Here is a 17,084-nt window from a genome sequence, read left to right as displayed (position 1 = left end):
TGGGGGAAAAATAGAAGGAGGCAGGTAGGTTGTGCTCTTCAGAAACAATGAATAAAGTCAGGATAAAAGTTAGATCAATTAATCAACCCACGCAGGGAGGGATCTACTGGGGCAGCCTTTCAGATGCCTTGCAGACGCTTTGAACCTTCTCTAGGCCGAGAAAGTCCTTTCCACTTTCATCCATTTCGCCTGGTTTCTTCCCTCTTTTTCGCTGCGCAGAAAATCGCTGCATGTGAAAATTGTGGACGTGGAAGAATACGAGAAAAAAGACAGTTTCTTCATTGAACTGGGCCAACCCCGTTGGTTGAAAAGAGGGATCTCCGGTAAGTGACGGAAGAGGAAATTCCACCCATCTTAAAGCATGCTGGCTGGGGAATTCTAGGAGTTGAAGTCCATCCTTCTTAAAGCATGTTGGCTGGGGAATTCTGGGAGTTGAAGTCCATCCATCTTAAAGCACGCTGGTTGGGGAATTCTGGGAGTTGAAGTCCACCCATTTTAAAGCATGCTGGCTGGGGAATTCTGGGAATTGAAGTCCACCCGTCTCAACACATGTGACTGGGGAATTCTGGGAGTTGAAGTCCACCCCTTTAAAAGCATGCTGGCTGGGGAATTCTGGGAATTGAAGTCCACCCGTCTCAGCGCATGTGACTGGGGAATTCTGGGAGTTGAAGTCCACCCCTTTAAAAGCATGCTGGCTAGGGAATTCTGGGAATTGAAGTCCACCTGTCTCAACACATGTGACTGGGGAATTCTGGGAATTGAAGTCCACCCCTTTAAAAGCATGCTGTCTGGGGAATTCTGGGAGCTGAAGTCCACCCGACGGTCGTAAGTGGAAGGACCGATCACAGGCCTCATTGCCTTTGTGACTTCAAACAGTCGTTAAAACAAATGCTTTATTAAGTCAGGAACTACCTACAAAGGGTTCGTTTGATGGGAGTCCCCACTCAATTTAGGGTCTCAAGTTTTGGTGCTAGCTTATGCTAAATCTCTCCTTCTCCCTCTGTTTCTCTGCTTGCAGCTCTCCTGCTCAATCAAGGTAAGCCCCCTCCCCTTTCCCCTTTTCCCCCCTTGTCCAGCCAGTTTTCCTTCCACAGTTAGATTGACCGCAGACTCCCCCTCCTCCCTTCGCTGTTCTCTGCCTGTCCATCCTTCTTTCTTTTTCGGTAATCCTAGATATGTCTTCCTCGTTGTGCTCCCTTTCCTTGTTTATTTTATTCTTCTGCTCGTTTCCTTCTTTTTATTGTTGCGAAAGCCACTCTAGACTAACCCCATGGCAAGCTAGACGGCGGATAAATTTAATAAAATAATCATAAGATAATAATGGGGGTGCCTACTCGGAATGCATCGCAGGTACCCACCAGTACTGCCCAGGCCCAGGTGGCTTTTGGGGGTCCAGTTTGTTAAAATTATTGACGTTCTGCTCGCTGGCCATACGCTCCCCCTTTTTGCCTCCAAGTAATGTGCTTGAGTGTGTTACTGCACCCATTTTACAGAGGGGGTGACTGTGGAAAGAACTGAGCAATGCTCTAAATATTCGTATAAACGCCACAAAGCGAGCAGCATATAAGTAGCAATAGCAGTTAGACTTATATACCGCTTCCTAGGGCTTTCAGCCCTCTCTAAGCGGTTTACAGAGTCAGCATATTGCCCCCGACAACAATCCGGGTCCTCATTTCACCCACCTCGGAAGGATGGAAGGCTGAGTCAACCTTGAGCCGGTGAGATTTGAACCGCCGAACTGCAACTAGCAGTCAGCTGAAGTGGCTGCAGTACTGCACTCTACCCACTGCGCCCCCTCGGTTCTTTTGTCTGTGGCTACTGCTAAATATATCCCATTGACCCTTAAGTAGCCAAAGTGAAGGCCGAGCCGAATTTCACACATTCTTTATTGTCAAGCTGGGAGTATTTTTTTTTTAAAGAAGAGAGTGGACAGCCCTTTGTCCAGAATGGGATACGGTCACTTGCTTGGGCAATGGAGGGTTGGACTGGAAGACCTCCAAGGCCCCTTTCCCCACTCCTTGTCATTCGGCAGAGGTGGGTTCCTACCAGTTCGCACCTATTCGGTAGAACCGGTTCGTCAAATCTACCGAACCGGTTAGAAGAGGTTCCACCAGTGGACCCGGAAAGCAGGCCACATCTACAGAAGAGGCTCCAAAAAATTTTGAAACCCACCACTGACACACACACACACTCACACTCACACACACACACACACAGAGACAGACAGAAGACAGACAGACAGACTGACACACACAGAGAGAGAGAGAGAGAGAGAGAAAGGAAGGAAGGAAGGAAGGAATAAAGAAAGAAAGAAAAAAGAAAGAAAAAGAGTGTGAGAGAGAGATGAAAGAAAAAAAGAAAAAAGGGACAGAGAGACAAAAGGAAGGAAAGAGAGAGGGAAAGAGAGAGAGAGAGAGAAAGGAAGGAAGGAATAAAGAAAGAAAGAAAAAAGAAAGAAAAAGAGCGAGAGAGAGAGATGAAAGAAAAAAAGAAAAAAGGGACAGAGAGACAAAAGGAAGGAAAGAGAGAGGGAAAGAGAGAGAGAGAGAGAAAGGAAGGAAGGAATAAAGAAAGAAAGAAAGAAAAAAGAAAGAAAAAGAGCGAGAGAGAGAGATGAAAGAAAAAAAGAAAAAAGGGACAGAGAGACAAAAGGAAGGAAAGAGAGAGGGAAAGAGAGAGAGAGAGAAAGGAAGGAAGGAATAAAGAAAGAAAGAAAAAAAAGAAAGAAAAAGAGCGAGAGAGAGAGAGATGAAAGAAAAAAAAGAAAAAAGGGACAGAGAGACAAAAGGACGGAAAGAGAGAGGGAAAGAGAGAGAGAGAAAAAAAAACACATGGCCAGCAAGCCACTCCCACAAAGGAGGCCACACCCACAGAGTAGGTTCCAAAATTTTTTGAAACCCCCCACCGTCATTCGGTCAAATACACCTGTGCAAAATGTGAAACGAATTTCCAAGGGTGAAATAAGTCCTTCGCCGGGGGGGGGGGGGGCAGTGCGTGTGGGGGTGAGCAGGCACACACATCAGCCCATGCCTGTGTGTCTTCTTCGCACCTCCTGACCCAGGTGCGGGAAATGGCACCTGTCAACCAGAAGAAGAAGAAACATTGGCAACTTTCACCCTGCCTTGCTTGCTGGCAAATGCGGGGGGGGGGGACCCCCATCCTGCCCCACCGCCTGACAGGCCTGGGGGGGGGGGAAACACATTGTCGGGCAGCGCCTGGATCCCAGATCCATGACAGCTGCCTTCTTCTCCACATCTGTGCCAGAGAGGAGGAGGCCTCCTTTGCAATGGGGAGCGGGAAAGGGGGGGGGGTGCCACGGGAGGGAAGTGCGTAGGAGAGAGTGTGCGCGCTATGCCTGAGCATTTTGTACATTAGCTCCATTCTGGGGGAGAGGGAATGTGTGGGTGAGAAACTATGCACTGCGCAAGGAATGTACAAGCCCGTGCTTTCAAGAGAGCAAGCCCATCCTGCTTCAAAAGCCCCTTCTTGTTTGAGAGAAGACCCCCCCCCCACACACAATTCTCCAGCACCTGCCAAGAGACCCGGGGGGGGGGGTTTACAGGAGGGGCGCGGCAGAGAGAGAACACAGGGACGGGATTTCACGGCTGCCCAAAGGCAAAATTAAAACCCGGCGAAATCAAGGATCCAGCCGAAATGCTCGTGCGAAATGTTCCAAACCTCGCTGGTTGGGTCTTTGATCCCGGATAAATGATGCCACCTAGTTTGGATAATGAAACATCTGCAGGATAGCCACCAAGCTCAAGAGGGCAGCGGGGCCGAGCTCCAAATATCCTCCTTTCTTGACACAGAGAGACAGGCAGGGGATGGAATTCACCTCCGTAAAAAAAACGAAGCCTAGAAAAAGCGTAGATTTTAAGGGTGGCACGAGAGCTGAACTTCTAATATTTCAGGGTCTGCCACAAAGGAGAGGATAGCAATAGCAATAGCAATAGCAGTTAGACTTATATACCGCTTCATAGGGCTTTCAGCCCTCTCTAAGCGGTTTACAGAGTCAGCATATCGCCCCCAACAACAATCCGGGTCCTCATTTTACCCACCTCGGAAGGATGGAAGGCTGAGTCAACCCTGAGCCTGGTGGGATTTGAACAGCCGAACTGCAGAACTGCAGTCAGCTGAAGTAGCCTGCAGTGCTGCATTTAACCACTGCACCATCTCGGCTGGTGGGTGGGTGGGCTTCAAGCTATTCTCCAAAGCACCCGAAGGCAGAAGAAGAAGCCACGGATGGAAATTAACCAAGGTGAGAGGGAGCAACGTGGAACTAAAGGAGGAATTCCCAGACAGTGAGAACAATTCACCAGTGGAACAGCTTGCCACCAGAAATTCTGAACACTCCAACGCTGGAGGTCTTTAAGAAGAAATTGGACAGCCTTTTTGTCTAAAAATGGTTTAGGGCGAACCTGTGGCATGCGTGTGGGCACACGTGCCGTCCCCAGCAGATGTTCTGGTTTAAAAAAACAGGCCATTTTAGGGCTGTTTATGGGCCTTTGGGCCTGTTTTTCAAGTCGTTTTTCAAGCTGTTTTCACGCCAACAAACAGCTTGAAAACAGCTGAGGATATCTTGCACAAAATGTGGGGTTTATATTTATTTATTAATTTTCGCTTTTTTTTACCTGGAATTGTATTTGTCAGCCCAAGAAACAAAACTACAATATTAGATTCAGAGGTGTTGTAATTGCACAAATTTAATTCCCCCCTTTTTGTTAACGTTTTGTGCATGCTATTTTTGTGTAAATGCGCACCCCAAATGGCCTGAATAATGGCCTAACACAGCCTGAAACGACCCCAAAAAACAGAGATGCGTGCCCTGGCCAGTCTTCGGGTTTCCGGCACTCCGGCGTGCGCGCACACACACACACACACACACACACACACACACACACACATGCACACACATGCATACGTGTTCTGGTTTGGGCACTCAGTGTCGAAAAGATTTGGCATCATTGGTCTCCTGCTTGAGCAAGGGGCTGGACTAGAAGACCTCCAAGGTCCCCTCCCCACTCTGTTAAATCTGTTCCGGTAAATCACTTTGCAAGAATGCCTTTTGGGCCCGGTCTTCTGTCTTCCCCGGGATCTATTCAATGTCCCCAGTTGCTCAGAGCAAAAAGCACATTATTTTCCCTCATTCTCGGTGGCGTCTGGCTCGCTGAAGAATTCAAAGCACATTGGTGTCGTTTTGGGGTGTTTCAAAGGGGTAGCATAACCTGACTTGGGAATGGCCTGGCCAGGAATAGCATCCCAGTGAAGTGGGACAGATGGCACTTCTGGGTGGAGTCCCTGATGTGCCAAATCAGGCATTTAGAAGACAATTTAATTGGATGAGAAGATGGAAGAATACGTATTTTTGATGGAAAGAGCTAAGAGGAGCTCTTGAATTCCAGGGGAGGTGGAAGAACTGGGCATTTTCTGAAGAGCCATGTAAATATTGCACCCAAAGCCTCTGCAAATAATTTTCATGTTGTTGGGGGCCTCTGTATGCATGCCAATGTTCAGTATATCTTGCACACAATGTGGGATTTATATTTATTTCTTAATTTTCGCTTTTTTACCCGGAATAGTATTTGTGTTTGTCAGTCCAAGAAACAAAGCTACAATATTAGATTCAGAGATGTTGTAATTGCACAAATTTAACCCCCCCCCCTTTGTTAACGTTTTTTGCATGCTCAGATCACAGGCATGGTCTACTTCCCAGGTTTTTTTTATATATATATATATATATATATATATATATATATATATATATATATATATATATATATATATATATATATATATATATATATATATATATATATATATATATATATATATATATATATATATATTAATTCTTTTTAAACAAAACAACACATACAAAACAAAGCAAGAGAAGAAAAAAGAACAACTTTCTTCCATTTCATCAAGCGTGTCGTTTGGTTACAAGTTTTTGTGCATCAGTTCTTAAGTTTAGGATTAACATCACTGGTTTTGCATAAAACATAACTGAATGTTTCACTGTCATTGAGCATTATGTGTTCAAATGACCATTAATATTCTTTCATTTGTAACCATCCTTATTTCCTTAAATTCATAACTATCTATCAAATAACAATAAGTCTTTAAAGTATTATAGCATCACCTATCTCCAAGGAGAAAAAGCAAAGATTAAAACAAAGAATTCCCATTAATTTATAATAGTCGTTCATATTTTCAATTGACCATAATGTCACCAATCATCCAGAATTCCAAGAATAGTTTCCCATTATTAATTATTAATCCATATTAACAAATCCAGGTTTGTTGTGATGAAAAAAAGAGGAACGTTGGAATAAAATAACCATTTAGTCCAATCCAGATGTTGGATGATATTATTTCTTTTTTGACTTAGCCGACGGCGACAAGAAACTCTCGGCCGAGGAGGAGGAGGCCTGGCGGATCGCTGAGATGGGGAAGCCCATCCTGGGGGAGAACTCCCGCCTGGAGGTCATCATAGAAGAGTCCTATGATTTCAAGGTGAGGAACAGGGCAGCTTCCCGTCACCTTAAGCGAGAGACGGATGAGCAATTCAGTTCGGCTCCAAAGGAAAACTTTACCTGGGCAGTTTTGGACGACTGTTTAAACTTAAGCTCAGGGATCGATAGATGGATGGATGGATGGGGGAGAGAGGGAGGGAGAATAAATAATAAAAATAGATGGTTATCAGAGAGATGATAGATATAGACAGATGATGGATAAATGAGCGAATGGATAGACGGATGGATGCACGGACAGACAGACAGACCGATAGATAGATATGAATGATGGATAAATGAGATATAGATAGATAGTTAGATGGTTAGATGATTAGATGGATGGATAGATAGATAGATAGATGGATGGATGGATGGATGGATGGATGGATGGATGGATGGATGGATAGATAGATAGATAGATAGATAGATAGATAGATATGGTTGGTAGGTAGAGATAGACAGACAGACAGACAGACAGATAGATAGAGCTAGATATGGTAGGTAGGTAGGTAGGTAGGTAGGTAGGTAGGTAGAGATAGATAGATAGATAGATAGATAGATAGATAGATAGATAGATAGATGGATAGATATAGATGATATGGTTGGTAGGTAGAGATAGATAGATAGATAGATAGATAGATAGATAGATAGATAGATAGATAGATAGATAGATAGATGGATAGATATAGATGATATGGTTGGTAGGTAGAGATAGATAGATAGATAGATAGATAGATAGATAGATAGATAGATAGATAGATAGATAGATAGATGGATAGATATAGATGATATGGTTGGTAGGTAGAGATAGATAGATAGATAGATAGATAGATAGATAGATAAATAGATAGATAGATAGATAGATAGATAGATAGATAGATAGATAGATAGATAGATAGATAGATAGATAGATAGATAGATAGATAGATATAGATGATATGGTTGGTAGGTAGAGATAGATAGATAGATAGATAGATAGATAGATAGATAGATAGATAGATAGATAGATAGATAGAGCTAGATATGGTAGGTAGGTAGGTAGGTAGGTAGGTAGGTAGGGATAGATAGATAGATGATGATGATAGATAGCTAGATAGATGGATATAGCTAGATATGGTAGGTAGGTAGGTAGGTAGGTAGGGATAGATAGATAGATAGATGATAGATAGATAGATAGATTGATAGATACAGTAGATAGATAGATAAATAGATAGATAGATATAGTAGATAGACAGACAGACAGATAGATAGATATAATAGAGAGAGAGAAAGAAAGAAAAGGATAGATAGATAAATAGAGGATGGAGAGAGAGATACAGAGATACAGATAGATATACATACAGAGACAGTCAAACAGACAGAAAGATATAGAGATAGAGATAGATACACACAGAGAGAAGAATAGGTAAATAGAGGATAGATAGTAGATAGATACCATAGATGATGGATGGATGGACGGACGGACGGACAGACAGGCAGGCAGACAGACAGATATTATAGATATACAGAGAGACAGACGGATTGGCTCATCGCACGCCACCCACGGCTCCTTTAAGAAGAGCGTAATATTCTTATTGTCATTATTATGACCGCTCACTGAAAATGGGGCTCCCTCTGGACGTTGCGCAGAGCTGCTGTCCCTGCCTCAGTTGGTACCTTCAGTTGGATTCCTCCGGGGCTGAGAAATCCCCTGGGGGGCGCTGCTGTACTGGGGAGATGTACAGAGAGAACCTGCAGGGATTTTCAAGAATCCCTCCAGGGAATGACATGGGGAGGCTGCGTATTTTTCTGGGAAGTGGTGTGACATCTCCCCGTGCCACCCTCCTACACTGATGCTTGCCAGATGCTGAATAGAGAGGTGACTTTGGCTCCCCAAAACTAAGAAAGTCTCACGGTGAACCTACCAAGTAGATTTCTTTACAGTCCCGCACCTATAGACAGAATCTTGCCACAGTAAAGTAAACTAAAGATAAAGGTTCCCCTCGCAGATATGTGCTAGTCATTCCCGACTCTAGGGGGCGGTGCTCATCTCCGTTTCAAAGCCGAAGAGCCAGCGCTGTCCGAAGACGTCTCCGTGGTCATGTGGCTGGCATGACCAGATGCCGAAGGCGCACGGAACACTGTTCCCTCCCCATCAAGAGTGGGTTGCTACTGGCATTATTGCTGGTTTGGCGTGCACAAAGCAACGGCCTTCTGCAGCCCTCTGCCAGTGAAAACAGGGGTCGGGAGGGCCACACGGAGGGTTCCCAGGCTCTGTTTCCAGCCACCACGGCCTCCTGCAGCCCTCTGCCGGTGAAAACAGGGCTCGGGAGGGCCACACGCAGGGCTCCCGGGCTCCGTTTCCGGCCACGACGGCCTCCTGCAGCCCTCTGCCAGTGAAAACAGGGCTCGGGAGGGCCACACGCAGGGCTCCCAGGCTCCGTTTCCGGCCATGACGGCCTCCTGCAGCCCTCTGCCAGTGAAAACAGGGTTCGGGAGGGCCACACGCAGGGCTCCCGGGCTCCGTTTCCAGCCATGACGGCCTCCTGCAGACCTCTGCCAATGAAAACAGGGCTCGGGAGGGCCACACGGAGGGCTCCCGGGCTCCGTTTCCAGCCACAACGGCCTCCTGCAGACCTCTGCCAGTGAAAACAGGGCTCAGGAGGGTCACACGGAGGGCTCCCGGGCTCCGTTTCCGGCCACGATGGCCTCCTGCAGCCCTCTGCCAGTGAAAACAGGGCTCGGGAGGGCCACATGGAGGGCTCCCAAGCTCCGTTTCCGGCCACGACGGCCTCCTGCAGCCCTCAATGAAATCGAGTTTGACACCCCTAGCATTCTAGGGGCCTCATGGGACACTTGGAAGCCACAAACTCTAACCGGTTGTGGTTACAGTCCAGATCTTACCCAGGGTTGCCCCAACAGGCCCCTTCTCCGCTGCTGCTCCCGCCTCCAGTCTGCCTACCTGGAGTTGATCCAAGTACCGAGAGCTGCTGCTCCACCCCGCCTCCTCACCGCCTCTCTTTCTGCCATAGAACACGGTGGACAAACTCATCAAGAAAACCAATTTGGCGCTGGTGATCGGCACCCACTCCTGGCGGGAGCAGTTCCTGGAGGCCATCACTGTGAGTCCAGGTAAGTGACACTTACACACACACACTTACACTTACACACACACACACACACACACACACACACACACACTGCCCCTCCCTCCCCACTGGCGCTAGCTCGGAGGCATCGAGGAAACGGCCCCTTAGGGAAATCTGCTCCACGAAATGAAACTGCCAGGAAGCTCGCAGACAAATGCTGGCATAGGAGAGTCCCACCTTGACAGGTTGAAGATGGGTGAGATATCAGGAGAAAACCTTGACCGTTCTGCAAGCCGAATTGTAAATAAAACGGAGAGAACGGCCTAAAAAAACTGCTTGCCTGCTTGCTTATAAGCGACTACTGTCCATGTTGTTAGTTGCGAAGTTGTGTCCGACCCATCGCGACCCCATGGACCACATTCCTCCAGACCTTCCTGTCCTCTACCATCCTCTGGAGTCCATTGAAGCTCAGGCCGACTGCTTCGGTGGCTCCATCCAGCCACTTCCTTCTCCGTCTTCTTGTTCTTCTTCCTCTTCCACTTCCTCTTCTTTCTTCTTCTTCCTCCTCCTCCTCCTCCTCCCTTTCTCTTTTCTCCTCTTCTCCACTATTCCTTCTCTCTCTCTTTCTCTCTTCACATTCTTTGATTGTTGTTGTTGTTAGTTGCAAAGTCATGTCTGACCCATCACAATCCCATGGACAATGTTCCTCCAGGCCTTCCTGTCCTCTACCATCCTCTGGAGTCCATTGAAGCTCATGTTGACCACTTCAGTGGCTCCATCCAGCCACCTCTTTCTCTGCCGTCCCCTTCTTCTTCTTCTGCCCTCCATCTTTCCCAGCATGAGGCTCTTCTCCAGGGAGTCCTTCCTTCTCCTTAGGTGGCCAAAGTCTTTGAGTTTCCTCTTCCGGATCTGGCCTTCTAAAGAGCAGTAAAGATGATCTCTAGGACTGACCAGTTGGATGGCCTTGCAGTCCAAGGGACTCAATGCAGGAGTCTTCTCCAGCACCAGAGTTCAAAGGCCCCCATTCTTTGGCGCTCAGCCTTCCTTATGGTCCAACCTTCACAGCCATCCATTGCAACTGGGAAAACCATAGCCTTGACTATACGCACTTTTGTTGGCAGGGTGATGTCTCTGCTTTTTAGGATGCTGTCTACATTTGCCATAGCTTTCCTCCCCAGGAGCAAATGCCTTTTAATTTCTTGGCAACTTGGACCATATTCCAAGCATAAATTTCTGCAGACTTTTGATCTTTCCTAGACTAATAGAAGGATATAATAGGGGCTGGAGTTGAACCCCTTTAGGGAGGGGGATTTCCTTATTTCTCCTCTTATTCCCCCCCCCCACCTCAATGGATAATGATACAAAAAAAAAACCAAAACCCTGCCATTGGGTCTGGCGCTGGTGTTCTTGCAAGGCCAGGGCGCCCTCTATTGGTCAACATCCTACATAGCAGAAATGTGGAACTTCTTTGCTATGGTTTGGGGTTTTCTTTTTGGCAATATTTTGGCTCTGGTGAAAAGCTTTGCCTGTATTCTCTATTCGTGTACTCAGCTCTTGCCATCCATCCCTTGGCCTGGCTTTTAATTTCTCTAGTTGTGGTGCAACAAAAAGGCCCCTGGGAACAGTTGTTGCCATTGCAACTTGCGGCAAGGAAAAACACAACTTTGCTTTCCGGTTTCTTTTGCTGAATGTTCTATCTACCAATGATGGAGGAGGAGGAGGAGGGGGGGGAGGAGGAGGGGAGAAGGAGGAGGAGGGGGGAGGAGGAGGAGGAGGAGAGGAGGAGGAGGAGGAGGAAGAGGGGAGAAGGAGGAGGAGGACAGGAGGAGGAGGAGGCGAGGGGGAGGAGGAGGAGGAAGAAGAAGAAGAGGAGGAGGATGAGGTAGGAGGAGGGGAGGAGGAGGTGGAGAAGAGGAGGAGGAGGAGGGGAGAAGGAGGAGGGGGAGGAGGAGGGGGAGGAGGAGGGGGAGGAGGAGAGGGAGAGGAGGAGGAAGAAGAAGAAGAGGAGGAGGACGAGGTAGGAGGAGGGGAGGAGGAGGTGGAGAGGAGGAGGAGGAGGAGGGGAGAAGGAGGAGGGGGAGGAGGAGGAGGAGGGGGAGGAGGAGAGGGAGAGGAGGAGGAGGAAGAAGAGGAGGAGGACGAGGTAGGAGGAGGGGAGGAGGAGGTGGAGAGGAGGAGGAGGAGGGGCGAAGGAGGAGGGGGAGTAGGAGGAGAGGGGGAGGAGGAGGAGGAAGAAGAAGAAGAGGAGGAGGAGGGGGAGGAGGAGGAGGAGGAGGAAGACTATAGGGACCTTGGTGCTCTCTGAGCTTGGTCGTTTTCTTGCAGACATTTCATTACCAAACTAGGTAACATCATCAATGCTAAAAGGGAGTGGGATTTCCTCTCATTCTATCATCAAGGAACCATCAAGAACAATCCCACCAACACGGACAGGGCTGCTAGATACAAAATGAGAGCAAACTCCACTCCCTACTAGTACTGATGATGTTACCTAGTTAGGTTATGAAATGTCTGCAAGAAAACCGCCAAGCTCAGAGAGCATCAGGAACCCCATAGTCTTCCTCCTCCTCCTCCTCTTCCTCCTCCTCCTCCCCACCTTCTAGCACTGATGGTGTTACCTAGTTTGTTAATGAAATGTCTGCAAGAAAGCAATCAAGCTCAGAGACCATCAAGGACCCCCATAGTTGTTGTTGTTGTCGTTGTCCTCCTCCTCCTCCTCCTGAACCCCACCCCCCTCAAAGTCAGAGACCACCAAGGACCTCATGGGAAGGACCTGTTTTACACCACTGCCCATCTTCGGATCACAACTCCCGACCCATCTTTTTCTGCCCCCCCTGCTCGACCGAGCGTCTGGTTCAGGTATCCTTCTTCTCCCCAGGTGTGGAGGACGAGGATGAAGACGGGAGGGAGGAGAGGCTGCCATCTTGCTTCGACTACGTCATGCACTTCCTGACCGTCTTCTGGAAGGTTCTCTTCGCCTGCGTGCCGCCCACCGAGTACTGGAACGGCTGGGCCTGCTTCAGTGTTAGCATTCTGGTCATCGGCATGCTGACCGCCCTGATCGGCGACCTGGCCTCCCACTTCGGCTGCACCGTGGGGCTGAAGGACTCCGTCAACGCGGTCGTCTTCGTGGCCTTGGGCACCTCCATCCCAGGTGCGCTACCTACCGGTCCTATTCGTCACAAGGCCCATAGACCACTCAGCCACTTCTGGGGGTGGTCCTTGATTTACGACCGTCCCGGAGCCCTGAAGTTTGGTCGTATGCAGTGGTGGGTTGCTACCAATTCGGCCTGGTTAGTGGTTGGGCGGCCCGGATTGCCGGAACCAGCAGTGACCCAGGCCTGCGACACCCCCAAACTGGTCTCTTCTCCTCCAGTTGCCGGCCTGTTTCTGCACATGTGCAGAACAGTTTTTAGTAAACTGCGCATGTGCAGTAATGCACGGCACACAGAGGCGCAAGCGAAGCCAGCCGCAAGCAGGCCAAATTTTTATGCGGGCACAGAATGCCCTCTCTCAGCCAACGGGTAGTAAACTGGTTTAGGAACCCACCACTGGTCGTAAGGCATTACGGTTATCAGCCGAGGCACCCTGTGTCGATTTTACAACTGTTTTAGGAAGGTCGTAAAATGAATCCCATGGTCCTTAACCGAACTGGGAGGAATGAAGAAATGAATTCAGTGTTTCCAATCAGTGGGATGGATTATTTTGGGGGTTGGTTTGTTTTTTTGTATTTTCTGCTGGAAAATCAGGCGGAAAAATCAAACTCCAGTCAGTTAACAACTGAGCAACTTGCAATCATCCGTTTAGTGACTTACACTTACGAGGATCATTTTTTTGGCCGTTTTCAGGCCTGAAGAGAGTCTTAAAACAGCTCTAAAACCAGCCTGTTTTGGGGGCATTTTTGGCCATTTTTCGGGCTGTTTTCAGGCTGTTTCCTGGTGTTCCGGTGCCCCCAAAGGCCAGCTGGAAACCAGGCATGCCGAAAACCGAAAGAGCAGCTGGCAAGGGCATGCGTGCCCACAGAGAGGGTTCTGCGTGTCACATCTGGCACGCGTGTCCTAGGTTCACCATCACAGCAATAGCAATAGCAGTTAGACTTATATACCGCTTCATAGGGCTTTCAGCCCTCTCTAAGCGGTTTACAGAGTCAGCATATTGCCCCCAACAACAATCCGGGTCCTCATTTCACCCACCTCGGAAGGATGGAAGGCTGAGTCAACCCTGAGCCGGTGAGAATTGAACCGCCGAACTGCAGAACTGCAGTCAGCTGAAGTAGCCTGCAGTGCTGCATTTAACCACTGCGCCACCTCGGCTCTTATCACAGATTTAGGCTACATATCTCCCCCACTGCATATAATCCCTCCTCCTATTTTCCCACAGCAAGAAATGTGACAGCCCTCAAGGGCCAATGCAAAGATGGCTTCCAGGCCTGAGATCCCCATTGGGTAGACCAGGAGGGGCTGCGAGGGCCAGATCCGGCCCGCGGGCCTTAAGTCGGACACCCCCTGTCGTACACGCTCAACGCTCTCCTCTTTCCGCAGATACCTTCGCCAGCAAAGTGGCCGCCCTGCAGGACCAGTGCGCGGATGCGTCGATCGGCAACGTGACGGGCAGCAACGCGGTCAACGTCTTCCTGGGCTTGGGGGTGGCCTGGTCGGTGGCGGCCATCTACTGGGCTTTCCAAGGCAAGAACTTCGAGGTGCAGACGGGCACGCTGGCTTTCTCCGTCACCCTCTTCACCATCTTTGCCTTCGTCTGCATCAGCGTCCTCATGTACCGCCGGCGGCCGCACATAGGGGGAGAGCTGGGGGGACCCCAAACCGCCAAAATCCTGACCACCTGCCTCTTCGTGGGCCTGTGGCTCATCTACATCCTCTTTGCCGGCCTGGAGGCCTACTGCCACATCAAGGGCTTCTGAAGGGGGTCCCCCCTACCCCGGAAGGAGACGGTGCGAGAGAGTGGACACAACGGGGCAGCTTCCACGGGGGCCCCCGGGGGCCCCGTCTCCACGGTTTCAAGCTTCTTCTGAAGGCAAAGACCCTTCCGCCGTCTACGATGGGAGACGGATCGAGACGGAAGACGTCCTTCCCTCTCTTCTACCTGCCCATTCTTTTTTTCACCGACTACGTTTTTCAGGCATCTTCTGATGGTTGGCCAACTCTTGTTGTCCAACGGAGAGACTTCTTCTCCCTTCTTGCTGGCCTCTGGCAAAGGGACCCTGGTCCGTTCCAATGTTGTGGGTGGGGGGGGTCTCCTAAGCACCGAGGCTAGGCGTGCGAACCCAGAGGATTGTGTTAAACCCCCTGCCCCAATTGCTACGCGATCCTTGGGCCCTCCCAAGGAACCCCGTTGTGTTCCTCCTCAGAGCTTCAGTGGAGGGTTCCTGCTGCGTTTATGAGTCCTGGGAAACAGCTGGGGCAGTTCTACACACTTCAGTGGAAGTTACTGGTTTCCAGTCTTCTACTTTGTTGGACAAAGGGATTCAAGAAGCCATGGTCCTTCTTGGTCCCCATATTCCTGGGAAGATCGCACACTCCCCTCAGTCCCTCATGTAAGGCGGGATGCTTTCTTCTGCTCCTCTATTTATGCCCACCTCCTTGAATGACGCCTTCCTTTCTCCCTAGGAGCCACAGCTGGAGGAGGGCAGGTTTGACCAAGGTGGCAGCTGGGATGGGTGAATCTTTGCTCAGGTTCTCACTCCCTCGTGGCCTGGTGCAAGGGGTGGGGGGGTTTGGGGGTTGTGATCCCATTGTTGTCTGAATCAGTGTAAAGCGAGGCTTAGTAAGATCTACGCAGGGATTTCTCTGCATTAGGAATGCTAGAAGAGGAAGGAATCGGGCTGGATTTCTGCCCAGGGGGGCGTGAATGCACCGGAATGGAGCCAGAATTTCAGGCGTGCCATCTGGAGCAACATCTGTTCACCTCTGCAGCCGGTGGGGTCCAGTGTTCATAGATTTCTTTTTCCGGGGTCAAGATTTTGCCTTGGGGCAAATGTGGCATCTGGGTGAACATTTAGGTCAGAGCTGTCCCAACGTGGGAAACTTTAAGACTTGTGGACTTCAACTCCCAGAATTCCCCAGCCAGTCATCTCCCCAGATCCCCCATAAGGCCTACAGCAGCATTTTGAAACACCTGAACTAAACAGCAAACACGCCTTCCTTTTTCTTTTTGTACTCGTGAAATGTGTTCCTTTTTTAAAATTATTATTATTATTATTATTATTATTATTATTATTATTATTATTACAAGTAGTCTTTTCTTTTCTTTTTTTTACTTGAAATCAAATGATGTAACTTTGCTATGGATTTCCTTATAGTTTAATAGCAGTTAGACTTATATACCGCTTCATAGGGCTTTCAGCCCTCTCTAAGCGGTTTACAGAGTCAGCATATCGCCCCCACAGTCTGGGTCCTCATTTCACCCACCTCGGAAGGATGGAAGGCTGAGTCAACCTTTGAGCCGGTGAGATTAGAACCGCTGAACTGCAGATAACAGTCAGCTGAAGTGGCTGCAGTACAGCACTCTAACCACTGCGCCACCTCGGCTCTTCAAGTTTCCCCCGTTTTACCATTGTTTTTAACGATCCGAAATTCCTTTTTCTCCCCTCCTCCCTTAAACCAGGACGATGTTTTGTTTTAAAACTGGCATGTCGTTTTGCACACCAAGGGTATATTAAAAAAAAAAAGCAAGAAAGAAAAAGAAAAAAAAAGCAAGAAAGAAAAAGATTCTTGACAATGCAAAATTAGAGGAGTGAACGAAAGAAATGCACTAAATGCACCCCGTAGAAACACTCTTTTTTATCGACAACGCGTCCTTTTGCAGAGTTAAAAATAAAAAAACAATCTTGCCTTGAATCCACACCACATCCATCGTTTGCATGAGAAAAATAATCTATATTTTTCTATGTTTCCCCCCCCCCTCAAAACATTTTCCCACCAGTCTTAAAGTTCCCAAGTTGAGACACCCCTGATTTAGTCAGCTGCTGATTTTTAGAGATAGGGCCATCCCCCTGTCGTGCTAGCATGGCAATAGGAGAGATGGAAGAACTTGAAAGTCAAGCCTTGAGAGATGTTCTGAGGATGGGAGGAGAAGATGTTGGATAGCCATCTGTCTGAAATGGTGTAGGGTTTCCTGCCTGGGCAAGGGGTTGGACTAGAAGACCTCCAAGGTCCCTTCCAACGCTGCTATTGTATTGTATTGTAAGACGTTCCGGTCGCCTTAAAAGCTTGCTTTGTGAGGTTGGGCTTGGAGTAGAAGGTGTCACCCCAGTGGTGAATTTCAATTTTTTTCTACTACCAGTTCTGTGGGCGTGACTTGGTGGGCATGGCAGGGAAAGGATACTGCAAAATCCCCATTCCCTCCCCACTCCAGGGGAAGGATACTGCAAAATCTCCATTCCCTCCCCACTCCGGGGGAAGGATACAGCAAAATCTCCATTCCCTCCCCACTCCAGGGGAAGGATACAGCAAAATCTCCATTTCCTCCCCACTCCAGGGGAAGGATA

At 48.5% G+C, this 17,084-nt stretch overlaps 1 protein-coding gene across 1 annotated transcript; it reads left to right on the top strand.

Annotated features, from left to right (window-relative positions):
- Positions 1-219: 219 nt before the first annotated feature.
- On the top strand, positions 220-14,547 carry LOC106546769 (sodium/calcium exchanger 2; the record flags this gene model as incomplete). Its single annotated transcript, XM_087727534.1, is given in 6 exon segments — positions 220-323; positions 1,019-1,036; positions 6,389-6,513; positions 9,524-9,623; positions 12,459-12,734; positions 14,122-14,547. Coding segments are annotated over 6 exon segments (1,000 nt in total), but the record flags the coding sequence as incomplete, so codon positions are not given.
- Between the last annotated feature and the right edge of the window lie 2,537 nt (positions 14,548-17,084).

Source organism: Thamnophis sirtalis, unplaced genomic scaffold (genome assembly GCF_051295495.1).
Source record: "Thamnophis sirtalis isolate CommonGarterSnake01/CBP01778 unplaced genomic scaffold, rThaSir2_p1.2 scaffold_13, whole genome shotgun sequence".
In the NCBI taxonomy this organism is placed as follows: Eukaryota; Metazoa; Chordata; class Lepidosauria; order Squamata; family Natricidae; genus Thamnophis; species Thamnophis sirtalis.
Note: the sequence above shows the minus strand (reverse complement) of the source record. Positions and strands in the feature narration are given on the sequence as shown.